The following is a 15,745-nucleotide window of genomic DNA, read 5'->3' as shown; positions in this document are numbered from 1 at the left end:
GACTGTCATCCCACCCCAGCACTGATGTGGAACATGACAGGTGTATAGGATATTTGGATAGATGTATGTGTGTAATGAAAATGCAAAAACCTGTTGGGAACAGATTGTGTTCGAACTCCTAGGCATTTGTAAAGCACCCAGGGATGGACCAAACTGAAGAAGGGTGGAGAGTGGAGAGTGCATTTGAAAAGGCAAACTCAGGACAAATTCCATGTCTTGAAAACATAATTTGGGATGCAGACATTGTGGGGAGTGAGGGTTGATTTGGAAACAGGAAATAGTTTAATTGTTTTAGAAGTGAATAGTAAGAGAGAAGCTGGATCTGATGGTGAAATACCTTAAATAACTTAAGAGAGTTCCTCCTAAATAGGAAACCCAGCTCATTTAATTATTTTCATGGTCCATTTCACTTCTTTAAATTGCTAGTTTTTCAAAGTAATGTGTTGTGTAATGTATCTGGCAGACCGGGCTGTTTCTGATTATTTACTTCAATCACAACAGTTCTTAGAGTTGTCATTCCTTACCTTAGATGAGGAACTCAATTTCAGAAAATCTAAGCTTTCTGCTATAAGGATATAGAGTTTATGGCAAGGGTAGCACTGGGTGGCATCTGAGAGTATTACTACAGGACCTCAGGTGTTTCTTATTATAAGTAATTGGTTATTTTCTCTGGTGCTATTTGATCACTTCTCTTTTTTAAATTTTTTTATCTTTTGTGGGTGCATAGTAGGTGTATATATTTATGATGTACATGAGATGTTTTGATACAGGCATGCAATGTGAAATAATCCCATCATAGAGAATGGGGTATCCATCCTCAAGCATTTATCTTTTGTGTTACAAACAATCCAATTATACTCTTAGTTATTTTTAAATGTACAATTAAGTTATTGACTATAGTCACCTTGTTGTGCTATCAAATAGGTCTTATTCATTTTTTATAGCTATTTTTTAATACCCATTAACCTTCCCCCACCTCCCCACCCAACCCCCCCACCCTTCCCAGCCTCCATTAACCATTCTTCTACTCTCTATGTCCACAAGTTCAACTGTTTTGATTTTTACACCCCACAGATAAGTGGATCCCCTCTCCTTTTACTTCTTGATTTTCCTTGCTTCCTTTCTGTGTCCTGTCCCCATACCTGTGGCACCAATCCACCAGGGAACCCCAGGCATTGCTGTAGAGGCACCCTGGAGCAGTGGTTGCTAGCCTGACCTCTAGAACCAACTAAATGAGTTCAAAATCCAGCTTGGCCATGACCTTGGGCCAGTCACTTAACCCTCAGTTTCCTCAGCTGTAAAAGGAGGGTAATGACAGCACCTACTTCATATGGTTATAGCAAGGACTAAAGGGGTCGATATAGGTCAAGTGCTCAGAATAATGTCTGGGACATAGGAAATGCTATACAAGTGTTTATTATTCTTTTTGTTATGGCTATTTTTATCTCCACCACTGGCAACCTCTAGATGCTGTGTGATGAATCTGTGGATGTGTTTGAGTGTTTCAATGAGTTCAAGCTTTTATAATTCTCCCCTCACTGCTTCACACTGTTCTACAGAGAGTGTAAAAAACACACACAGGTCACAACACATCAATCTCTTGTTCAAACACCTTCGGCGGTCCTCATCATCTGTGCAATCAAGTTCAAACTCTGAGGCATTTCAGGTCCCACACAATCTGTTCCCAACAGGTTTTTGCATTTTCATTACACACATACATCTGTCCAAATATCCTATACACCTGTTATGTTCCAAGTCAGTGCTGGGGTGGGATGGGAGGCGGGCTTTAGACTCTTCACCCACAACCTCCCCCAGCACTGCACCTGCTCTCCCTTCCCGCCAGATTGTGGCCCCCACATAGACAATCAGAACTGCTAGGATCACATCAGATGATTTGCCGTTTCCCACATGCCATACTCCTTCTGAAGCCACCTCTCACAGCCCAGATTCAAAGTCACCTCTTATATAGAATCTTTCCTGATTCTCCCTTTTGTAAATAGTATCTCTTTCCTCTCAGAGACTATAACTTCCCTTTTAGTTTTTACAGTGGTTTACTTTGTACTTGAGTTAGTTTTCATGTGTGCCTCTCTCAATAGCTACAAACTCTCGAGAAGAAAGGGAAGGGAAATACAGTATCATGGGCACATATTCTATGCTGGGTCCTACACTGGGTGCTTTACATATGCCAATTCTAATCCTCACACACCCCTGAGAAAGTCCATATTGTTATTTGCATTTCAGACATGGGAACATAGATGCTCACAAGGGCAGGCAACTTGCCCAAAGTTGCCCAATTTAGTAGTGGTGGTGCTGAGAGGGAAGTCCCTGTTCTTTCTGTCTACCCCAAACCACCCTGAACATGGAAGCCATGTGGTTAAATTCATCTTTGTGTCACTCATCACCCTCTACACAGTTCTTCACTCACAGGAACCTCACAGAAGAGACTGCTGAATTGAACTGCAATAAACTCTTAAAGGTAAATAGAAATATTTGTAATCGGTCATCACTCTTTATGACATCGTGGTGGAACGAGAAGGAGCAGACCTACACCAGTTCAGGAATCTGTGCCTCATGGGAAGTGAAGGTGAGTCTCCCAGTCTCAGAGTTCTTTCCTTCCTTACGGCCTCAGTAAGAATCTAAAGAAGTGAGAACCGAGCCCAGTTCCCTGGCTTGGGGAGCTACACCACAATATTTTCTTCTATCCTTTGCCTCCCTACTTCCTAATATTTTTCTTCCTGCACTGTGCTTTCATTTTATTTCCAAATATTTATTGGTAGCAAAAGAACAGTTTTAAAATGAATTGAATATTACATTGTAGAACCTAAACTATTTAAAATTTTTACAGAGAAAGTGACACTTATCATCCCATCTGCACAACCTCCAGGAATCCAAGTTCCACGGAGTGCTGGGGGTTACTTTGCCTTTGTGCTAATCATTGGGTTTAGATTACAATGAACTTCTTCAGTAGTTATAATCACCTAGGATTGCCATTGCTACTTAGAGCTGCCTAAGCTTTCTTAATAAATCAGATGTTAATTGAGTAGAGTGTGTTAAGTTCTGGAGCTTACACAATGTCTATAATTTGATTTTGTACTTCATTTTACTAAAAGGCAGACAGGCTGAACAGGCTAGAAAATATCAAGTATTAGAAAATGCTCTTGCAAAGAAGGAAAAGGGTTGTTCTCTAAGGGTATAAGGATGGTTCAGTCTATCAAAATATTTGGTTTTGATATCATGTCTTGATTAATACCAAATACTTAATTATGGAGGGAGTTTGGTTTTGTGAAAAACCATGAGCCATGAAAAAGATCTGAGTTTCTGTTCAATCAATTATGAGCTCTTCTTATGAACTAAAACCATCCAAATGATTCAATATTTTAGCAGAAGACTAAATATTGGTCCTACAATATTAAACATTGAATATAATATTAGTATTTATTCTTCAGACGATCTTTATTATTTAATTCCTTACTTGAGTTTTTTAGATTTTGAAATTGCTTCTTCATCCTCTCTATTTCACCTTTCAATGTTAATCCTACTTTAATCATCAAAGTTATTCTGATACCTACTAGGGTTTTAGGTTAAATTTAACAATAATTGTTTCTGTTCTCTGTACATTTTATAGCACATTGCAGCTTCTTTTATTAGTGTAAAAACATTATGCTTATTTTATAGTACTTGGAGAATGTTTTCAATTTTATTTTATTATAGAGGTTTATAGTTGTAGTTTTGCCTTTGTGATATATTGTTGGTTGGGCATCTTATAAACATTTATTGGGCGCTTATTTATTCTAGACAGTTAGATGCTGGGGACATACAAATGAAAAGAATTAGCTACAATCCTTGCCTTTGAGAAGCTCACATTCAAATAAGGGTAACAGACATGCAAAGAAAGTCTTAAGTTTTTGTGATTTATATGAACCTAAGCATTTTTATAAACTTAACCATGAATTAAATCATTACTTCAATGAGAAAAGTATTATCTGTTTTTTTAAAGCAATTTCCTGTTGGACATTATTTCTAGCTGTATATTTACACTAAAAGTGGCAGGACCACGGGCTTTTCACTCCAAATTCTCAGACTGTATCCACTGCTCTACCATGTCTATTAACAACCATATTAACTGAAGAACACTGTCTAGGAATGGAATCGTCTGTGTGGTTTTTAGAATGGATCCTTGTCAGGGCATTTCCTTGGAGACTCTAATTCAATATGCTGTGACCACAAATTCAACCACATTCTTTCTCATTGAAGCCATCAGTGTTCTCAGTTGCAAACAACAGAAGCCATCTGTGGCTAATTTAAGCAGAAAATGGACTGACTGGAAGGACTTGAGGCAACTCACAGAATCAATGGTGGTTGAAAAACAGGCATTTTGTGGAAAAAACATAAAGCTCTTATTTCATGAAGAATCTAAATAGGAAAACAAAAATATTTGCAAACAGGGAATTTGAGACACTTGGTTACACAGAAGATGGGAGAAGCGAGAAACCCAACTGAAGATGATGAGACAGCTCTGAGATTCCTAACAGTGGTAAGCTATTTCCACCTCTGGGCTGGAAGCAAAAGGAGAGGAGGAAGTGTTATCAGATCCCCAGGATATGAGGAAGTGTTATCAGATCAAAAAGTGTTATCAAAAGGAGAGGAGGAAGTGTTATCAGATCCCCAGGATATGAGGAAGTGTTATCAGATCAAAAAGTGTTATCAAAAGGAGAGGAGGAAGTGTTATCAGATCCCCAGGTTCTAGCCACCATCAGGCTGGCCTGCCATGGTTTTAACTTCTGCCAGGTGACAGGGTTCTAGCCACTGTTAGGTTGGCCTGACAGTGGCTAGAACCATGGAGGAGATGCAGTGGCAGCTGGGAACTCTGCTGAAGACAAAGAGGCGGGAGGCGTCTTCCTTCTTCCTACTCTCCAGCCTCCTGCTAGTGCTCCTGACTAGTCAAACCTAGGGGAATCTAGCTGAGCCAGGAGGCTAGGAAGGCTCATCAAGCCCCACAGTGACACTGGGCATTGCTGGGGAATGGTGAGACATGGACCTGAGAGCAAACAAGCACAGAAATGGCCCATGTTTGCATGAATCCAGGTTTTGATGTTAACTTACTGGGGGACCTTGGGTAAGTCATTTAACTTCTCAGGCTTTACTCCCTTCATTGTAAAATGGGAATGCTGAGCCGGCATGTCTACTGTTGACGATTCCTGGCCAGTCCCTGAGTTGCCTCTCGTTATACCTTAGAATTGTTTCTATATTAGGAAAACATGATAATTCATATTCATAGGTAGATGGATAGAAAGGTTTTAGATTATTTTGCAACTTCACACTATTAAATCTGTGAAGTGATTTTTGCTTCACATTTACAAGAATCAAATATATAAGAAATTGCCATTTTGGGGTGTTTTTTTTTCAAATTCACCCAAACAATTTCCAGTTGGACATTATTTCAGTCCAGGAAGACATGTCCCTTCACTTGCATTTCCACCTTAAGTGGATTCTTTTTTTCATAGAAAAAATAACAGTGTAACAGTTTTTAATGGGATCGTGAATAGTGGTTGTAGGAAACCATTTTTTTTCCATTGAAAAAGATGGGTTATTTTCTTTTCTTTTCTTTCTTTTTTTTGAGACAGGGTCTCTCTCTGTCACCCAGGCTGGAGTGTAGTGGCGTGATCATGGCTCACTGCAACCTCGACCTCCTGGGCTCAACCAATCCTCTTACCTTGTCCTCCCAAGTAGCTGGAACTACAGGTATGGACCACTACACACAGATCATTTTATTTTTTGTAGAGAAGGGGTTTTACCATGTGGCCCAGCCTGGTCTCAAACTCCTAGGCTCAAGTGCTCTATTCACCTTGGCCTCCCAAAGTGCTGAAATTGCAGGCATAAGCTACCATGCCTGGCCAAGATGGGTTATCTCTAACTCATGGTAAGCTAGTTGAACAACCTGCTTTTTTCTCCCTCCATCAAAATGTGTAGGGTGTGCCATGAGATGACAAACAAGACCTGTAAAGCATTTATAAACATCAGGAGACACTGGTTTCCAAAAGAACTTTTCCTTTGTCTTTAGTGGTTGATTTATTTAAAGTGGTTGAGAATCTTGCTTCTACCTAGGATGCAGAAAGCTGGAAAGAATGTTTGCTTTACCCTAATAATGAGAAAAAGTGAGATAAATAACAAAATCACAAATTTCTTGTGCTCGTTAGAGAGCTGAGGTAGCACAGCAAATAGCCTGAAATCTAAAGATAGACCCATTCCTCCCAAGGGAGATGGGACATGTACACACTGTTTAGACCGTGGCTTTCACCTGTGGTAGGCAGGAATTTCCTACAAACAGAAGAAAAAGTGAAAGAGGATGGAACAAAAAAAATATTTGGAGATGTAATACCTGAGATTTTCCAAAAGATGATGAAAGATTCAGAAAGCTCAGAGAACCTCAAGCAAGATTAAAACCCAAACCAAGCAAGAGCAAAACAAAATCCTTAAAACAAAAAGGAAAACATAAACAAAACTTATACCTAGATACATTATTTCCAAACTGCAAAAACCAAATAAATCATGGAAGCAGCCCAAGCAAAAGAGACAACTACATACAGAGGAACAAGGATAAGAACTACAGCAGACTTCTCATTAGAAAAACGTAAGTCAAAGGACAGCCGAGTGACATATTTAAAGTACTGGGGGGAAAACCTACACATAATCGTTGGCCCAGAATTCTACATGGCGAAAAATATATCTTTCAAAAATGAAGGACAAATAGACTTTTTTTTTTCCCAGATTGACAAAAACAGAGACTTTACAGTAGTCTTGTGCTATAAGAAATTTTAAAGGTAGTTTTAAACCAGGAGAAATAGGATATCAGACAGAAATGTGGATCTAACATGAAATAATTCAGAGACAGTGATTCTCCTAGAATACTTGGAGAAATAAACACACATTCCCTCCCAAAGGATCTGTCCTCAACTGGCAATATGACAATGCTGCTCGCTACAGTATGGCAAAGTGGGTCACTTGAAAAATTGCCCACCAGAAGACACCTAGAAAGACTGGCTAAAATATAATGTAATTAAATGCATAACTGAGCATGCACAAAAATAAGAAAAACTCATATGATTCTAAAACAAAGAGGAACCTAAGAACCACAGCAGTAAGCCATGGAGCTAATGATAGGTCTGCAGTGTGTTCCCAGTAGCCCAGAAGCCTGGTTTTTCAACAGCCCTGCTCAAGCAGGAGACAAGGCCTCACAATGGTTAAGTTAGGGAACTGGTACCAGATTCCTCTATAAACCTGAGAAATGTGAAGGACTCCCCAAACATTCTCCCACCAGCAAAAAAAAAAAAAAAAAAAAAAAAAAGTCTGAGTTTCGAATTAAAGAAACAAAGTTTCTTTAGGACATTCATAACTTGAACTTGTGTCTTATGAAACCATGGGATTTGCATATGAGCCATCAGTCCAGGGACTCCTAAGGCAGGAAATTACCAAAAGAGTACCCCATAGTAGCCTAACTTTTGGGAACCAGGTGGAAGCAAATTCCAATCCCTTCTGGACAAATGAGTTCATTAAGCCAGCAAAGGATGCCACAGATAAAGCCCTTCTGAAAGAGAACTTAAATCCAGTTCACACTACTTTTTAAAAAGTCATAGAAAAGAACTTGATCCCGCTTCCTGTCTTCCCACGCTGATTGTTCTTTGTAAGACCCCACTGGTCTGCCACTTGCACTCATGCCCCAAAACAAATTCTTCTTTTCCATCTTATGAGAGAGGTCCTTGGGAGATGGGGTTGTCTCATCATTCTTTATACCAGCGGTCCCCAACCTTTTTGGCACCAGGAACGAGTTTCATGCCAGGCAAGTTTTCCACAGATCAGGGGTGGGGTGGATGGTTTCAGGATGATTCAAGTGCGTTACATTTATTGCACATGTTATTTCTATCTTATTACATTGTAATATATAGTGAAATAATTATACAACTCACCATAATGTAGATCAGTGGGAGCCCTGAGCTTGTTTTCCTGCAACTAGACAGTCCCATCTGAGGGTGATGGGAGACAGTGACAGATCACTCGGCATTAGATTCTCTTAAGGAGCACACAATCTAGATCGTTTACATGCAGTTCACAATAGAGTATGCGCTCCTATGAGAATCTAATGCTGCGGCTGATCTGACAGGAGGCAGAGCTTAGGTGGTAATGCAAGCGATGGGGAGGAGCTATAAATACAGATGAAGCTTTGCTCCCTTGTCCGCCCCTCACCTCCTGCTGTGCAGCCTGATTCCTAACAGGCCATGCACTGGACTGGTACCACTCCATGGCCCGGGGTTTGGAGACCCCTGCTTTATACTGTCCCATGGTGTCTACACTGTGGCTAGTCTACAAATACTCAGATTAAAATCCAACTCTATCACTTACTAGCTCTGTGCTCTTGAGGAAATGATACAACCTCTCTATCCCTCAGTTTTCTCATTCTCCAAAGCCAGCAACAGCAGGTTAGTCTCTCTCACATCTCATCACTCTCAAGTCTTCCGCTTCCCTCTTCTATTTGTAAAAGCCTTTGTTGGTTACATTGGGCTTTTACATTGGGCTCATCCTGTGAACCCAGGATTATCTCCCGATTTTAACATTAGCTGATCAGTAACTTTAATTATACCTGCAATATTAATTCCCCTTTGCCATGCACCATGACACAGTTCTGGGGATTAGGATATGGACATATCTTCAGAGCCATCATTCTGTCAACCACCCTGACCATAGTTCATCTGAAGGAAAAGGAAAAGAGCCAATACTGATTCTACGGCACTTGCTATGTACCAGCAGTTTCTTTGATTATCCCAACAACCTCATGAAGTGGCCAGTATACTTTTCCCCATTTTTCAGATGAGAAAACTGAGGGCCATGAGCCAAGGAATGTGGACATCCCCTAGAAACTGGAAAAGGCAAAGAAATGTATTCTCCCCTTAAGCCTCCAGAAAGGAATGCAGCCTTGCTCTTACTTTGATTTTAGCCCCGTGCAACTTCTGATCCACTGAAATGTAAGATAATAAATTTGTGTTGTTTTAAGCCTCTGAGTTTGTGGCAATTTGTTACAATGGCAACAGGAAACTGATCAAGCCAGTTATAAAATTCTTGATCCAAACAAACTTATTTCTATATTCCCATGGGCCACTCTCTGTATTGAAAGAAGCACTTTCATCCAGCATTTTGAAAAACCAAACAGGTAAGAGGATTTAGTGTAATATGGATATGAGATAATAAACATTGAATTTTAGTTTCCTCTGAGGATGAAGAGGAAGTGTATCCTTCATCAGTGAGGTCTCCCAGCTTTGCAACTGAAGACTGTAACAAGCAGTTCCACCCCCAATGTTATTGTAGCAAATCACTTGAGCTGACTAGATTTAGCTATAATCAATCAAACACAAGAGTCAAAGGCATGCATACCTACAAGTTTTGATGTGAAATACGGCATTTTTGTTGCCGATGTTTCGTACCAGCAGAATCTTCTGGGTGCTGTATTTGACAGCGCAAGTGGAAAAATTCAGCTTGTCAGGAAAATCGAGAATGGCTCGTGCACCTCTAGCTTTGATGGGTACAATAAACTTTTCTCTTTCAGTAACACAGGTCAACATATGGGCATAATCCTACAAGGGAAGGGTATGATCATTATTTGTGGAAAAAGCAACATGATCAAGATAACTGTGCAAGAAAAAGGGTTATATGCGAGGCATTTTGCAAAACAACTTCTAGTGTATTTCTATGAAAACTTAAGACAATTACAGAAGTACTTTCAATGAGATTGTCTTTTCTGAGAGAGAGAGAACAGATCTTGTGTTAAAACCTACAGCTGGCAGAGAAGCTATGCTTCGTGTTTCCCAGAAAATAGGGCGGTAGGATCAGGGGCAGTGGCAGGACAAGCCTGTTTCTCCTGTAGATCCAAGGAGATTCATAACTGTTCCCTCAGGTCCTCCTTCCAAACCCTAGTTCTCCTTCAAGCCTATGTGTTAGAATGATGTTTTGAATTAATGGCCTCTTTCTGCCCATACTGTTTGCAATGTGACTTCACAGCTCCTCCATCAAGAAAGGAGCCTCTACTCCATTTGCTTTGAGCAATACAAGGTGGCAGAAGTTATGCTATGCCAGTTTCAAGCTGAGACTTCAAGAAGCTTTGGGCATGTCCAGTCTTGCTCTTGGAACCCTGCCACTGGCATGTAAACAAGCCTGTTCCAGCCTGCTGCCAGATGTGCACGTGGATGCTCCAACCAAGACCATGCTAGAGCAGCCTACAGCCAGCTGATCCCCAGATACATGAGTGAACCCAGCCACAGTGAGCAGGGCTGCCTACCTGATGCACAAGTGGGCCAAGCCAAGACCAGAAAAACCACTCAGCTGAACCACAGTCTTGTGAGCAATAAGTACTTATTATTGTAAGCCACTAAATGTGGGATTGTTTGTAATTATACAGCAACAGATAACTAATACAGAAGTCAGTTGAAACCTCACCTCTTGCACAAAGCCATTTCTGACCTTTCCAAATAAAAATACTGAGGCCCTAGGCATCTCTCTTCCCTAGTTATGAGTCTAAATGCAACAGAAATGCTGAATAAGTCACTCTTTATGTCATCTCATAAGATAGAAATAGAATACTTGCCTGCAATACAGCAAAGAAAAAGTTAACAGAGGTCACCATAAAAAGTACTTGATATCTAAACCAGCTTTATTGTCCTTCATTTTAAGTTTTCTCATCATTTTAATGTGGGTTTTAGCTGCAAGGCAATCTTGATTAATGAAAAGCCATTTTCAACATAAATTTCCTTTTGGTAACCATGCGATAAATGGTAGTGAGTGGTGGAGGTTTTTAAAAAGCTCTTTTTGGGCTTTGGGCATAGAATAAGAATGGGACCATCTGGCATACAAATTGGCATATAGGGCTGGCCACATACTCAACTTCATGAAGCCACAGAACAAGCGTGAAGCAGTGGCATCCCCAGCTTATTCATTCAGCTGTGTTCATTAAGTGCCCAGGTGCCAGCACGGGACTGTGTTAGGTCTAGGAACGCAACCAATCAGGAAATGCAGGCATGGTCATGGTCCTCCTGCAGCTCACATCAGGGCGGAGGAGACAATGAACAGATGAATAAGGGATATGTAATGCACAATGCAACTCACATATAAATAAATATAAAGCTAAAACTGCCAGGAATGCTCACAAATAGGCTTTACGCCTGTGGTTCTATCTGTTCCCTTGAGCGCCAAGCTCATAACCAGCTGCGCAGTCAGCATCTCATTGGATATAAACTTATATCCCAAACCAAAGCCCCTAATAAATGTCACTGCCTGCAACTGTACATAAAGAGTTCCTGCAGAGGGCCAGGAATGGAGGCAGAACAGTTTCAGCCCAGAGGGGGAACCTTTTTCTAGTACCCACAAAGGTTCCACAAAGCCAGCTGATATCTGACCTTCTCTCCACCCCAGCCCCATGCCCTTGCAGCCTCCTGGTCTCAGTACCCTCCTGGTCTCAGTACCCTCCTGGTCTCAGTACACTCCTGGTCTCAGTACTGGCATCTGCATCTCTCCAGTGGTCTGGCTTTAGAACCCTGAAATGAGGCATCCTTTTGGGCTCTGTTTTTCTCAATTTCTTGATACAACCCATAGGATCTACCTTCAAAATATATCCGAACTGCAATCACTGCTCACCACCTCTACCCCTGCCACCCTGGTCCTAGCCACTCCAATCTTTCCCAGGCTAACAGGACTTTCTATTTCAATCCTTGCTCTCCTAAAGTCTATTTTCCACCCAAGGGCCAAAGGGATCCAGTAAAAATGTAAGTTGGCTCAGGCTGCTGCTCTGTTGAAAAGCACCTAGGCTGAGGCTGGCATGCTTGTGAGGGTCCTGTGGCCTGGTGTCCTCGTCATTTCTCTGGCTGTATCTCCTCCTCTCCCTGGGCTCCTCCTGCAGCCACAGGCTTCCCCTTCTGAGCCTTCACACATGGTGTCCTCTCCTTCCCTCTATTTATTCATGGTGCTCACTCCCTCACCTCTTCAGTGCTTAGCACAGTGATCCACTGCCTCCCTGAGGCCTTCCCTGACCGCCCGATTTTCAGTAGAACTCTCCCTCTCCTGCACCATCACTCCCTTGCCTTCGGTCCAGCTTTAGTCTTGCCCAGAACCATCTAGTGTATCATATATTCTACCTCCTTAGTGAGTATAGCATGTTTCCCCCTTATTTCCATGTCAAGGGGGATTTGCCTGCCTTCTTGCCTTCTGTATACCCAGAACCTAGAACAGAGCCTAGTCCTTAGCAACTACTCAACAAATACTTGCTGAAGGAAGGAGAGTCAGTCATGGAACATTGGGTAGTGATGAGTGAAGGGAAAATAAATCATGATATGAAGACAGAGAGACTGGAGAGCTCTTTTACATGGGGTGGGGGCTCAGGAAAGGCCTCTGTGAGGAGGTGACACTTCAGCAGAGACATGAGTGACAAAGGAAGCCATGTGGATGGATGGCTGTCTGGGGGAAGTGTGATTTGGAACCTGTGGTCAGAGAGGAGCAAGGGAAAGAGAGTGGTTAGACACACGGCCAAGAGGTGGTGGGGGCCAGATCCCGCAGATTTTATAAACCATTGAGAGGAACTGAGAGGGCTGAAGTCATTCCCGAGGCTGAAAGCTGATCATGGAGTAACCTGAGTTACATTTTAGAAAAAGCACTGAAGCACTGGCTGCGATGTGGGCCACAGACTGCAGTGGGAAAAGGGAGACCAGCTAGGAAGCTACTGTTGTAGCCCAGGCATGAGATGACAAAGATAGGGACTTGCGTGGGTAAGTACTTAACCTAGCATTTAGCAAGCAGTAAGTATGCAATAAATATTAGCTGTCCTTATCAAACTTTTGTATTAAGTACAATCTGTGTAAGGCATATAGAAAAAATTCAACATATGCTTACTCCCGTTGGTAGGGAGCCATCTAACCATCTATATACTGATAAGGATAATAATAATAGAACAAGATAATTTCAGAAAGTGATGAGAGCTTTGAAGAAAATAAAGCATGGTAAAGTGGTAATATTGGATGGGGCTGATTTTGATTTAGGTTAGAACAACTAAGGAGGTGACCTTTGGATGGGGACCTGAACAGCAAAAGGAGCTAGCTAGGTGGGTGAGATCTAGGAATACAGTGCTCCTGGCAAGGGGAATTGTAAACATAAAAGTCCTAAGTCAGGAGTGAGTCATAAAAAGGAATAAATAGTATTCATGAAATTGATTAAAATTGAGTTGCTAGTATATTTATAAATCACTTAAAGAATATAACTGGATTGTGAGTAACTCAAAGGATAAATGCTTGAGGGGATGGATACCCCATTCTCCATGAGGTGCTTACTTCACATGGAATGCTTATATCAAAATATCTCATGTACCCCATAAATATATATAACTACTGTGTCCCCCCAAAATTTCTTTTTATTTAAAATATATTTTTTAAATGGCTGGGCATGGTGGCTCACATCTGTAATCCCAGCACTTTGGGAGGCCGAGGCAGGTGGATCACTTGAGGTCAGGAGTTCAAGACCAGCCTGGCCAACATGGCAAAACCCAATCTCTACAAAAATTAGCTGGGCATGGTGGCCCACACCTGTGGTCTCAGCTACTCAGGAAGCCGAGGCAGAGAATCGTTTGAACCCGGGAAACAGACACTGCAGTGAGCCGAGATCGCACCATTGCACTCCAGCCTGGGCAACAGAGTGAGACTCTGTCTCAAATAAATAAAATAAAAATAAAAATAAAAAAATTAAGTTGTTAGACTCTAAGCTCTGCAATTGATTCTAGTTTCCAGATGGTAATACCAGACTCAAAACTTATTATATCCAGACATGAGGAAGTACAAATTGCACTAAGCACACTTGATCTCAGAAAACCCCACAGAACTCAACAATACAACAGCCTTGTCTGATTACTACAGAATCCTAAAGAGATAAGTACTATTTTTGCTTTTTCTTAGATCAAATCCAGCCAGCACATGTTTTGTTGGGAATTATAAACCGAAAGCCCCTGGCACATGTAGACTGAGCGTTAACTGAGCATTGAGAGCTAGAACAAAAGATGCTGCTGAATCCAGGATAAGAGGACACACTGAAGTGTTTGTCTCATTTTATTCTATATTCACATATCGGCTGCCTTGTTCTAGAAGGAATTAAAGGCAGCTGAAAATAGTTTAGGAGCCTAATTCAAATATTGAGAGAGATGTTTTCCAACCTTTTCAAGTTCCCAAATGAGGCAGGGGAATTATAAATTTTTTCATAATCAATTCATACATCCATAAAAGAGTATAAAGTTCTTTAAATAAGTCCCTACATCTATAAAAGAGTACAAATTTCTTTAAATAAGTCCCTTTAAATGTATTTCAATCTCTGAAGTAATGCATTTAATAAGACTATACTAGACTATACATCATTATATATTGCTCTGCTGGCTTATAATTAATTCAAATATTATGAGCTGGGAGGCTCTGGTGGCCTGCAGACTTAAGCTGTCACTTCAGTTATGAACTGAACACCCAGCCTCACAAACCTGCTTTTTGTCCTCTGTTCCCTATCTCCGTAAATGACACCACCATTTGACCATTTGTTAGCCAAAATCCTACTGTTCAAACTAGGTGCATTTCTTTCTCGTACCCTTCATCAAGCCATCAGTAAATCCTGGCAGCTGTACAATAAAAGTATACATCTTGCCGGGTGCAGTGGCTCACGTCTGTAATCCCAGCATTTTAGGAGGCTGAGGCAGGTGGATTGCCTCGGGTCAGGAGTTCGAGACCAGCCTGGCCAACGTGGAGAATCCCCATCTCTACTAAAAATACAAAAAATTAGCTGGGTGTGGTGGCAGGCACCTGTAATCTCAGCTACTCAGGAGGCTGAGGCAGGAGAATCACTTGAGCCCAGGAGGCGGGATCATGCAGGGAGCTGAGATTGCACCATTGCACTATAGTCTGGGCAACAAGAGTGAAACGCTGTCTCAAAAAAAAAAAAAAGAAAGAAAGAAAGTATACATCTTTACTCCTCCTACTTTTCATCACCATCGCTGTCACCAACCTCATCCAAACTTTCCTTATCTTTTACCTGAACTACTAAAGTATGGCCCCTGTATGCATCAGGGATCGGTCAGCTATGTTATAACAGGAAAAACAGCAAAAATAAGAGGAGTTTATACTAGGTAGAAGTTTATCTCTTTTTTTTTATTGCATTTTAGGTTTTGGGGTACATGTGAAGAACATGCAAGATTGTTGCATAGGTACACACATGGCAGTGTGATTTGCTACCTTCCTCCCCTTCACCTATATCTGGCATTTCTCCCCATGCTATCTCTCCCCAACTCCCCACCCCCCACTGTCCCGCCCCTATTTCACCCCGACAGACCCGTGTGATGCTCCCTTCCCTGTGTCCATGTGTTCTCATTGTTCAACACCCACCTACGAGTAAGAACATGTGGTGTTTGATTTTCTATTCTTGTGTCAGTTTGCTGAGAATGATGGTTTCCAGGTTCATCCACGTCCCTACAAAGGACACAAACTCATCATTTTTTATGGCTGCATAGTATTCCATGGTGTATATGTGCCACATTTTCCCTGTCCAGTCTATCATCAATGGGCATTTGGGTTGGTTCCAGGTCTTTGCTATTGTAAACAGTGCTGCAATGAACATTCATGTGCATGTGTCCTTATAGTAGAGCGATTTATAATCCTTTGGATATATACCCAGTAATGGGATTGCTGGG

General features: G+C 41.3%; 1 protein-coding gene across 1 annotated transcript in view; it reads right to left on the bottom strand.

Moving 5' to 3' along the window:
* Positions 1-15,745, bottom strand: part of HYDIN (HYDIN axonemal central pair apparatus protein) — a 490,708-nt gene that overhangs the window by 354,897 nt on the left and 120,066 nt on the right. The window contains exon 6 of the mRNA XM_064383265.1: positions 9,424-9,623. Within this exon, the coding sequence (XP_064239335.1) occupies positions 9,424-9,623 (200 nt within the window). The remainder of the gene's footprint in view (positions 1-9,423; positions 9,624-15,745) is intronic.

Source organism: Aotus nancymaae, unplaced genomic scaffold, assembly GCF_030222135.1.
Source record: "Aotus nancymaae isolate 86718 unplaced genomic scaffold, 86718_ANA_hifiasm-v0.15.2.pri h1tg000030l, whole genome shotgun sequence".
Taxonomy (NCBI): Eukaryota; Metazoa; Chordata; class Mammalia; order Primates; family Aotidae; genus Aotus; species Aotus nancymaae.
Note: the sequence above shows the minus strand (reverse complement) of the source record. Positions and strands in the feature narration are given on the sequence as shown.